We start from the raw sequence: 11,549 nt of genomic DNA on the forward strand, positions 1-11,549 counted from the left end.
GCCTGTATATATGCTTCTGCTTCCATTAATGCCTCTTAGAGGGTGGCTACCCTTTTCCGGACGAGGTCGAACTTGAAGGTCGACCCATCCTTCAGACCGTTGAAGAAGTCTGTGTAAGCAACTTCGTCAGACAGCCCTTGAATCTGAATTCGCATCAGATTGAACCGCCTGACATAGGACCGGAGTCCTTCCTTCTCACCCTACTGTAGTGCCCCAAGATCAAGGCTGGTCTTTTTGGCAGGGATGTTCATTGAGAAGTTTGACGTGAATAAATACGCTAGAGTTCTGAAGTTGTTGATGCATCCGGCTGGTAGATTACCAAACCACTGTTGGGCAATGCTCTTCAGGGTCGCCGGGATGTATCGACACCACGCATCATCATCCAACCCCTGTAGATGCATGAGGTTGGAGTATGCCATTAGGTGGTCTTCTGGGTTGGAGGTGCCATCATAAGCACCTACCAACACATTCTTGACCTTGGGCGGCTGTGCTGCCTGGGTTATGTCTGGCGAGAACGCCGTAGGCTGCTCTCCCAGATTGAGCAGGCGCAGTTGCCAATCCGTGGGTTGGAACAGCTGCTGCCCATGACCCCCGAAGAGGCCTGGTGCGGAAAAAAGGGATCCACCCGGTACATATGGCGGACCATATTGTCCCGGCTGGATCACTTTGGGACCAGATCGCGCGGAGGGTTCGCGAGACTGATCCGCTTGGTCTGTTTCCGAGTGTTTGACTGAGACACTGCGGAGACTGTCAGGGATGGTCGACGTTGAGGCCGACGCAGACAGTTGCTGATTTCTCTTCTCCTGGAGAAACGTCCGGGCATCAGAGAAGGTTTTCTTGGATCCATCCGGCTGTAAGTGCCGGATGGCTTTTCTGTGCTCCACTTGAGGGAAGCGGAGCCTATTTAAGTCAATCTGGGGCCCCTCCCCCGCCTTGGGCTTGGGATGAGGAGTGGGCACAAGATCTTTCAGAGCCTTCTTCCCAAAGGATGAAGGTTTCTTGGCCGGCTAACCCTTCTGGGGGGTGGCTGACCAGATGAGATCCTTTATCTCGCCTTTGAAACTATTCATGAAAGTCATGAGTTCGTTTCTTGTGACAGGAGCAGATCTCGCTGCTGCGTGGGCATCCCCAACCGGCATTCCGGTTGTGTTGTTGGGAGCAGCTTGATTCTCACCTCGTTCCTTCATTTCTTTGGAACGGATGCGTTTGGTTCTAAAGGACCCGTCTAGGGCCACATAGGTGTCGATTTCATAGTCGTCACCACTTTCATGGTCCGTCTGGACCTCAGGCTTGGCCAAGGGCCGTTTGTGCAGATTCGATGGTATAGTATCAGAAGTCATCTTGGAAGTACCCTCCCCACAGACGGCGCCAATGTTTCGGGGTTTTTTGATGTGTCCTGCGGGAGAGTTATGATTCCAAGACTGAGCTGCCGATGCCGGTACCTGCAAGATCACGAAGACTCCGGTTGGTAAGAGCTTCGCCTCCGACGATCAAGTTAGTATGCGTATAGGAGGAAAGAATACTTAATAGGTAAAGTTCTTCTCGCTGATTGGGAGAATTCCGCAATTAATATTGCTCGGTGATAATGTTTATATTTTTTTTAATCCCCCATTAATGAGGTTTGCCCCACTATTTATAGTGGGGCAGACAAGTCCCCCATGAAAGGTATCAAGGACACGTGTAAACATGGGATTGGAGCCCTATTGACTAATGGCGATGCGCCATGTGTCACCAGCCCATTGGGTCACGTGTCTAGGGTAATTTTTACCCTAAACAGTTAGGATTAATTAAAGGTAATAGCCCAAAGTTGGGATTAATAAAACCAATTTTTCCTATTTTATTTTACGCATTTTATTTCACTCACTTGTGATCTAGTTTAGTGATGATGATTGATGAGAAACCTTCATATCCTGAAATAGTTAAGTGATATCCTTGTTGCTTTTGTTAAGTCCACATAAATCAACATCACTGTTCACATTATTTAGATTTATGGAGGCCTTGTTTGGTAAATAACTTTTAAAAGAGGTTATTGGGACTTTTAAAGGTTTGACTAAATGAAAAGGCTAAGTTTAGTAAATAGCTTAGGAGTTTTATAGGCTCAAAAAACTCTTTTTGAATTCATTGTCAAAATTGCTTTGGAGGCTCCCCTAGTGAACACGACATATTGATTCATTAGTGCGACAAAAGCAACAACATTTTAGAGTAGGTCATAGTGGCACATTGTGTGAGTACAATTTTGGTTAAAAAAAAAGTTACAAATATTTTTAATTTTGGTACAATAGTATGATTGCTTGGTATTTTGATACCAAGATATGCAATTTTCGTACTAAAATTACACTACTCAAAATCTCACACAATTTTCCACTTGGAGTTCCCCCGTTTGAAATTGAGCACATTTACTTTTACTTGGAGAGAAGGGAAGATGTTTAAAATGGGATGCATTATCTAAAAAAAAAACAAAAAACAAAACAAATATCTTTGGTCACAACTTTACAAGTTTACATTATAAATACCCAATATATCATTACTTTATAACACATAGGCGATTTCGTATCTTTACCTTGTCTCTTCCTTTTTCCCATTACCAAATAAAATTATGCCCAACCCTATAGTGCAATATTAAAAGAACAGAGGAAGTATTAAAAAACAACGAGTCGTGATTAAGAGCTCAAATAATTTAACACAACTTCTATTTATGATCAAAAGAGCTCTTGAAGCCTTTCCTTACAAAACAAAGAGCCATGTACCAAAAAACAAGCATTGCCACCACGCTGAAGAAAATTGTCTGATGTATACTGGTAGTAGTATCAATCACCCTCATTAAGTGGCCAATTTCCTAACAAGAATCATTGTTAGTATCGTGTTGCTACCAAGGGGATACAACAGGCCTAATACAATTCTTTTGGGGGTTAAACCTTCAACTCTCAGTTTAGGTCGAATAGGGCTAAGTCACTAAGACGATGAATTCCCAAGTACTAACTAAGAACAGAACCAGCTTGTTAACTTGCTAAAATCTCTCCTCCCGATAACAAAGACAAAGCCTAAAACATCAATCCTACATCCTTTAGCCAACTCTTTCATGAGCAAAACTGTCCAAGTTAACCAGGAAGATTAAGTTGGGATGAAGGGGGTATCAAACAATGTAGAATTTGTAGAGCAAATTGTAAATCCAATATGTTTCTCCTGCCAAAATAGGATCTATTTCTAGTATATGATCATCTATTGGTTGGACTACATAGCAGAAACAAATGACTGGCAACGTCATGTGAAACCACCATTCAAAATATTATGGTAAGAATTTTAGATAATCCTCAACTATACGCCTCTTCAAGGAACCACTTATAAATGTGCTTTGCTAAAAGAATAGCCACCTACTCTCATACGCAGCTAGTCAGGGAAAATGTAGGATCTTCTCTATACCATCCTTAGTAACCCTTTAACAAACAAATATGGGCACAATATCTGAAAGTTTTAATAAAACTAACTTTCAAGAACCCCAAAGTGAAACCTAATTTTATGGTAATGTTATGAAACTAAAAAATGCACCCACCAACCAATTTAACATAGTTTGAACATGGAAAGAAGTAAGCAAAAGGAAGAAGAATCAGTAGATTTATGATACAAAGTACCAATTCTTAAGAAATTATATTTAACAATCATATACAATCCTCCTCCAATTCAGAACAATCCTTTGGCTGTCTTACCAGAGAATTGATCATGCTGATTGACAATGTTTTCCAGTTTGTGACCATAAATGATACATAGAACCTAGATAAATCATCATTTGAGGGTTCTAAGGTTCATTGTTATTAAATTATTAAGGTGTTTTTAGTTCTAAAAAAAATTGCTAAGCAAAAACAGAGGACTTCTGAAGGTGATTTCTAATTATTGACCCTTAGAATTGCAGAAGACCAAGCTAGTTTAGCAAAGGCATGAGGCAGGCACTATGCACATTGCACAACAAATAAAACTGGATGGACCAAGCTATATATTTGCATTACGACAACACACTTTGCTCAACAACAACATGAGCTTTGGGCTTCTAAATCTCAAAAGCGGTCACCAAATGTCCACCAATTTCGCTTCCCCTTGACTAGTAGTCCCACTGATATTCATGCTTTCAGTTTTGTTTTAACAGAAGAGATCCTACAGGTCAATTGCTCTAGCCTAAAAAGACCACTCTATAGGGTTGCACCATCTATATCAACCTCAGCTTTGATACTGCTCAGCTATAGTTTCACCCGTAAGAAACTCTAGCTCCTTAAGTACTCGACTAGGCTAGACATCCTTATTATATATGGATATAACTGTGATCTTGGGATTAAAAAGCACCCTTCAAAATGCAATAAACCCACATCCCATAATGGACAAGTCAACAGAGACAATTCCTTGTGTAGTTGTACATAACAAGGAAAAAAAAAAACAAAACAAAACAATCACAATCCTAAAAATTCAAAGTGTTTAAGGAGATATCCAAAGTTTATTTGGTAACAAAAAGCACCAAAAGTACATCATTTAACACAAGGAGGGAAAGAGAAGAAATAGTTGAAGTAAGGGAAGAAAAACACAAAAAAAGATATGATGAACAGGGGAATTGAGCGGCATGTTCCCAGTTGGCAATGGCTTTTCACATGTCTGCCAAAATAGATGGAAGCCATCCTAATAAGCTAGTGTAGTTGAATATATTGGCAGAAAGCAATTAAACAAATAAAATCTAATTAGCGGGTGGCTTGTAGGTGAAAGGTTGTTGTGGAAGAGTTAACGGACCTCTCCTGAGCTCATTATCATCCAATAATCTTTGAGTCCTCTTCTTCCCGCAGTGTAGCCTGTCGAAGTGCTTCACCTGGGATTTGATTTTGATTTTGAAATTAGGTTTAAGAAGAATTAATGATCAGAAAAATTAATCAGAAGAATGAATCAGAAGAAGAGAGAAGGAGATAGTACCCAAGCAAGGCGGCAACTGTTCTCGAAATTAGCCCTAAACTTCTTGCATTCTGCAGGATAGAGAAGGCCCACGGAAGCACATTCGGAGGCAACCTTGCCAGATTCTCTCTCCAAACAAGCGTAGAATTCATCCCGTGCCTGACTTTCAATTCTCAATTAAAACACAAAATTAAACTATCAAATCATTAATTACTGATTACAGATTACCTTGTAGCAAGCTTGTCTCGCACTGGCTAGCACATCGCTATGGACTTTATCAGACTTTTCCGCAGACATGATTTTTGATTCCCGATTTTCTCTCCACTTTCTTATTCCCCAAGGTGGGCTGCATCAACTGGATAACAATAGCACCTCTCTACAATAATAACTAATATAAATAAATAGGCAAAAGCTAACGAACGTTCGGGTATTAGATAAGACAAATTAGAAATATTGAATAAAATTGAACATTAATAACATTGATTGATGCGTGATTTTGACATGCATTTCTAAATTAATACGGAGTACTACTTTAAGAAACATTTTAAATGCATATCTAACATCCAGGGACATTCGTTAGCAAGATCCAAATAAATAAACAAATTGTGAGAATAATTATCTTATAATCCATTTCTTATTGGTGATTGTGGCATACTTTTAGTACAAGTACATGAGAACGGTGCCATGTGAGACATATAATTCTATATAGACATAAATTATAAATTGAGGTGTTTAGTTACTCCTACGAGGTTTTCATTTAGTGAGTATCCTTTTTAAGAGTTAAAAAAAAATTACTAGTAGTTGACAAAAATGCATAAGAAATATTGGATAACCTACTTAACAGGTATCACAAAGCTTAGAATAACACACAACGTGTGCAACTTAGCTTTTTCTGAGCTTTGTAGCACAAATAAATGTGCTTTGTAAATTGTATATTAGATTTATTTAGGATAACTTTTCATAGGATCAGGACTAGGAGGTCGGGCGATGGAGGAGGGGGAATCACATAAGTGACATAACGAGGTAGGAGAGCTACATGCATGACTGCAAGGAGGATGCAGGGGTACTTAAGGCTAGGAGGAGAAGGTTGAATTGGACTAAGGAGATTAGAGACCAAAAATAGATTATATGTTCCTTAACACGTTTTTGCATTGGGCAAATCAGCAACATATAATGCTTTGAGCTGAGATAATGAAAATAACTGTAATGTGTCAACACCATATAATCTTGGATTGTTTAAGTCTTACCAGCAATGAGCGTGGACGGAAATGGACAAAGACTGTTTGCTGAATGACAAAAACAGCCGGTCCTTTTATGATAATCAGATAGTGCATGGACATTTACATAATAAATTGGTTGAGGGGTGTTAACAATATTGAAGCTAGACATGGGCTGGTAAGACTAACTAAGTAACTATATCTGTATAAAGTGCGCACGTTCAACTTCATTTACCCTCAGTCTCTCACAAACCATCTATCTTTTCGAAGTACTTGGATTTGTGCGAGTTAGATCAGAAGCTCTTCTTTTGTTTCTTTTGCTCTAATGAAGTTGGGATTCTGCATCCTTGTCTTGCTAAATGTTGTCTTCTCTGAACGTTGTGTGTGTGTAATCCAGTCTGCTCCTTGACCTCCACAAAATCATCACTGATCAAAGATTGCTGATAGTATCGAAAAGCCACGAACAACATGAAGGCTGCCATGAATATGAAAGGCATCGAGTCAAGCATTGTATATACTGACACGATCTATCAAATTTAGTTCTAAGATCACCACATTCAAGACTTTATTACAAAAGTATCGTTTTAGTATAAGATTGGAGCAAATAATGATTGATGAGGCCTTACCTGCCCATGCACGAGCAACTACTGAAGAAAAATTCCAGATGATGGTGAAGATAGCGAATGCTAGAGCTTTTTTATGTGAGCATGACTCCCAGGCATCTCGGAAACGCCCAACCCAAAACTTGGCTGAAATGTGTCAATTAAGTACAGACCGATTGTTGGAATAGCAGGAGCAAATGACAAGTAGGAGAGCAGGAGTAATTGTATGGAGACATGTAGTATTTTGCCGTTGTTAGCATGGGGATAGGGACATCATTTCATGAATTATACATACCCTTCCTTTTACCAAATTATACTTAAATATACTGAGTATAGTTTCAATCGTTCTCTTTCTTTCTTTTTATCTCCTTTTCTTACTTCCACTAGTACTCAGTCTACTCATTTGCCTTTTTATTCCAATTCTTATTTTATCCTTATTTCACTATTCAATAGTCCTTTTTTTTTACCCTAAAATTTCTCATATTCTATTTTTCTTTTTTTCTTCTCACAACTATCCAGAACTTTACAAACTCTCAAATTCCAATAACGAGTGCATCCCAGATCCATATTTAACATATACCCATGGTATCATAGCAATTTGCAATGGATTCCTCTTTAGAGAAGTGAATGTGGAAGCAAGAGGAGGTATTAAGAGGGTTATATATGTATATATATAAAGTAAAGTGCAACGGAAAGGAAAAAAAAAAGCTGAAATTAATTTTTTTTACCGTGTGCAGTAATCTGAGTAGAATAGGAAGAACAGAGTTTGGGAATGACGAAAACTCCAAAAAAGCCTGCATCAATCCAAATGCACATGCAGATGTGAGAAAGTGAGAGACCACACTCAGTTTTCTTTTCTTTTACTCGTACTCCGTATTACACTAGTACTCGTACTAGTGAAGTAGAGCCACCAAACAAACAAAGCGTAAAGCTACTGCAGACTTGTTTAAGCATTCCCAGTAAACCATTACACATCCGCATTTATTTGCAGTTCCTGACGCCTCCAAGTTTGTGCACATAATTATTACAAATGTATACTAATTCAAATAAAAAAAATTAAACTCGCAGCTAATTAAACTCAGCAACTTAAACATTGCGGGTCAACTTATTGATGCCAGGCCAGCCATTATACTTCGTACTGTATATATTTAATCAATATAATATATCCCAATAAAGAGGATGCTGCCAAACAAAGATTAAAATACTAGATACGCCGTAATTTTATAATGGTCAATTGATGAAACTTACTCAACTTCAACATCTTCCAAACAGTGATGGAGCTGCCGCACCTTGCCAAGACAAATAACACCACTGCCAACTACAATTTCATTTGCACACAACAAGCACATATTAATCAAATCTGTGTTTAGAACTAAAAAAAAAAATCTGTGTTTAGAACTAATCAAGGATACATCCAGATAATTGATAGTGTACTCCGTAACTCAACTAGTAATGTGACAACTTATTCAAATGTGTAATTAATTGCTTAATTAAGGAAGTTAACCTTCATTGTCATGGCAGGATCTCCAGAAAAAAATCCTCTTATCTTGAGAAGAAATTCATTCAGATAAGGAAGAACCAGCTTTACAAGCCAAACTGCTTCTTCTTCTCCCCAGACATAGTTTTCACGCCGCCTATCTTCTCTATCCATGAGTCCTCTGTTTCCATTTTTGAAGTATCAGTAGGAAAAAGGAGAACAAGAAAAGAACAAGGCTTAGAAGAGGTACCTTCTCATAAATGACTTGTACAAGAACACAATGACGAGATAGACAAGACTTATATAGGAGCCAGCTGAAATGAGGCTGCAGTTGCAACAAAAGGGAAAATTTTCAGCACTATTACCAAAGCTTCTACATTTCAGGAACAGAGACAACTATTACAATAGGAATGTTAACCTGAAATTGAAGTCTTTTGCATAGGAGGATGAGATTATAATGAAGGTTCCGAAGCCAAAAATGAATGCTGATTTGGCTACATCTCTCCACATCACCAAATCCACTGGGGGGACAATACATTGGATGTTCAAGAATAGGCATTTGATAATGCATAGAAGTAGTTGATAAAAACAACAAAGAATGGAGTTATTTAACGCAAAATTGCAAACTTACCTAAAGTCTGAAGCTTGCTATGTGTGGAGGTATCATATTCATTTAAGGCCTCTCCTGAAAAAGCAAGTGAAAGTAGCAAGTATTAGCAAGGGAAAGAGTCACATATATACATGGTTGCTATAACAAGATTGGGAAAAAACTATTTTTTTTTTTAAAAAAAGGCATCAAACAAAATCAGAGTCAATATATCTGCAAATTATGCAAATAAATCACGTATTACTAGTGCAAAGATCTGTAGTAAGTGCTTACGCGTAGTAGTTGAAGTTGGGGCACCGATGGTTGATTTTGATCGGGGTGAAAGGGGTTTGCAGCAGGCTGTTGTTGAAGTTGGAGTCGAAGTTGTAGTTGTGGTTGAAGGGTGGGGGCTTGGAATTGACTTAGCACCTGTAGTAAGGCCTACACTGCTCTTGGTAGCAGATGGACTTAGCTCCTTCTTAGTCTTGTTTTTAATGGAGCTTTCTTTAGAAAGATCAAGTTGAATCAGTTTATCACTACTGCCTTGATCATGTGTTTCTGAATGTTTATCATGACTGTCAACAAGCTCATTCTTTTCTCCATGCTTAACATAAAGTGTATGATGATCACTACTAGAACTGATTATCTTTTCTTTGGGACTTACTTGAACCGCCTCCATCTTCACCTCCTCTGTACCACAAGTATTCACAAAGGCAGTCACATCCTGATCTTGGGTATTATCGGAATCGTTGACATTATTATCCAGCAGGTCATGTTGATTTGAATCACAAAGGGTCAATTTGGGGTTCATATTGGATGAATGAGCTGCTACATTACTTGTGGGGCTTTGATTGGGAGAGTTGGAGTTGGTGATACTTGTTAAATGATCCCAATTCTCGGAATTAACCTTGATCAATTGAGTCTCATTGGTTGAGCTGACCTCCTTGAGTGGTTCAGATCTCGTCTTCTTGAGCATCTGAGTCGGAGATCTAATATTGTGATTGGAATTAGAAACAGCACTCGTAGGATCGGAAATGGGACTCTCTAGGACCTGCTGCTGCTGTTGTTTGGCAATGACGACTGCAGTAGTGGAAGTTGAATTCCAGATTTTTCGCTTTCCGCCCAGGGGCTTCGAACTCATTTCTGGGTGATTGATGCCAGTAGCATGGCCAACCTTGACTCGGCCCATATCAATTCTGGTAGTCGCTGTTCTTCTCGTTGTTGTCACGTTTCTCTTACCACTTTCTTCCATTTTTCAAACTTTGTTTACCTCACAATACACACCAGTAGACAGTAGTATCCAGTTCCACACTTGGACTGTATGTGTGTGTATACGTGTAGTCTATTTGGCTGCTTCATTTGATTACGTTGAAACCAAACAAAAACCTCGGGATTCCCTTCTCTCTTCCTCTCATGTCAAACCATCATCACTTATGGAGTAGTTGCAATTCATATCCTGTCTCGCTGTCTGGGCTTTCTTTTCTCTGTGTTTTATTTTGCTTTAAAAACAAAAAACCGCAATTCTAGTTCTAGACGTCACTACTTTAACCAACTGCTGTTAGAAATTATAATTAAAAAAAAAAAAAAAAAAAGGATTTCTGGCAAATGGTAGTCATCATTGAATTTTGATACCCTCTGCCTTCTGTCATTTCTTTTAACACGTTGTGGAGAGCTTTAGAAAAATATACGGAGTAATGATAATAATAAAATAAATTTATACGGTTAGGTTAGTAGTACTAGAGATCTAAAACGTCAATGAAAGCAGAAGGTGCTCACCTTTTGGGGATAAAAAAAAACCCTTATCTATCTCACCGGATCACATGCAAAGCCACGCATTGCACCTAACTTTTAATACTCGTTTAAAAAACTTCTTTCGCCTTGGATGCACAGGATTCTCTATGCCGCACATGATTAATGCAGGATTCTCTTTCAAGCTCTTTAATAAAACAATAAAAAAAAATAATTAATAAAAGACCTTCAACGTAACATCCGAAGTATCACTCAAATCACACACTAGTTACAAATATTAAAAACCATATCATTTCCTATATACGAAGTATAACTTTTTAGAATCTTTAACTTGTAATGTATCAAAATGAATACATACATATAGTTGATTTTGAATTCAAAGCGTAAATAATAAAAAAGAATGTCAAAAGCAATATTTTGGGAGGTACTCTAGCCTAATTAGGTTTTTTTTTTTTTTTTTTTTTTTTTTTTTTTTTTTTTTTTTTTTTTACAAATGCATAAAGTACTAGTGTATTCCAAACTATGAACTAAGTCCACTAAACTACTCACAAAAGCCTTATTAGCTCTAATGTTACACATATTACAAATTAAACTATAGTATAAATAGTAAAGTGTATAATTCTCTTATAACAACAAGGCGATTTGAAATTTCAAATATTTGCTTCTGAACATTTTTCAAGAGATCCAAATACCTTTGTATTTTCTATTGAATTTAGGTGTTAGGACAAAAGAATAGAGAGCATAATAGTTTTTGGCAGACACTAAATCGAGCTCTAAAAGACTCCAAGAATCTTGAATGTTAGGTAAGAAGGGTAAGATAATAAAATGACCGAAACTTAACCATTTGACTCGGTATCCTTAACTATGGATATCTTTAGTCCTTTCTAGAGGCCATTAACGTACAATAAACCCCTAAAGTTTCCTTTAAGGAGCCCAAAACATTTCATTTTGGAAAACATGAGATTAAAAAAAAAAAAAAAATCAAAGCCATGAAT

General features: G+C 37.9%; 2 protein-coding genes across 2 annotated transcripts; both read right to left on the reverse strand.

Moving 5' to 3' along the window:
* Positions 1-4,321: 4,321 nt before the first annotated feature.
* Positions 4,322-5,312, reverse strand: LOC110706472. Its single transcript, XM_021884390.1, has 3 exons — positions 5,152-5,312; positions 4,945-5,082; positions 4,322-4,843 (listed from the first exon to the last, which is right to left on the reverse strand). The coding sequence occupies exons 1-3, from the start codon at positions 5,218-5,220 to the stop codon at positions 4,715-4,717; spliced, it is 336 nt and encodes a 111-aa protein (XP_021740082.1). The 5' UTR covers positions 5,221-5,312; the 3' UTR covers positions 4,322-4,714.
* Positions 5,313-6,130: 818 nt separating this feature from the next.
* Positions 6,131-10,979, reverse strand: LOC110706471 (reticulon-like protein B21). The gene is made up of 9 exons (XM_021884389.1): positions 9,100-10,979; positions 8,851-8,904; positions 8,638-8,740; positions 8,470-8,544; positions 8,247-8,400; positions 7,991-8,060; positions 7,471-7,536; positions 6,767-6,889; positions 6,131-6,615 (listed from the first exon to the last, which is right to left on the reverse strand). The coding sequence occupies exons 1-9, from the start codon at positions 10,055-10,057 to the stop codon at positions 6,434-6,436; spliced, it is 1,785 nt and encodes a 594-aa protein (XP_021740081.1). The 5' UTR covers positions 10,058-10,979; the 3' UTR covers positions 6,131-6,433.
* Between the last annotated feature and the right edge of the window lie 570 nt (positions 10,980-11,549).

The sequence above is a fragment of the Chenopodium quinoa genome, unplaced genomic scaffold, assembly GCF_001683475.1.
Source record: "Chenopodium quinoa cultivar QQ74 unplaced genomic scaffold, ASM168347v1, whole genome shotgun sequence".
Taxonomy (NCBI): Eukaryota; Viridiplantae; Streptophyta; class Magnoliopsida; order Caryophyllales; family Amaranthaceae; genus Chenopodium; species Chenopodium quinoa.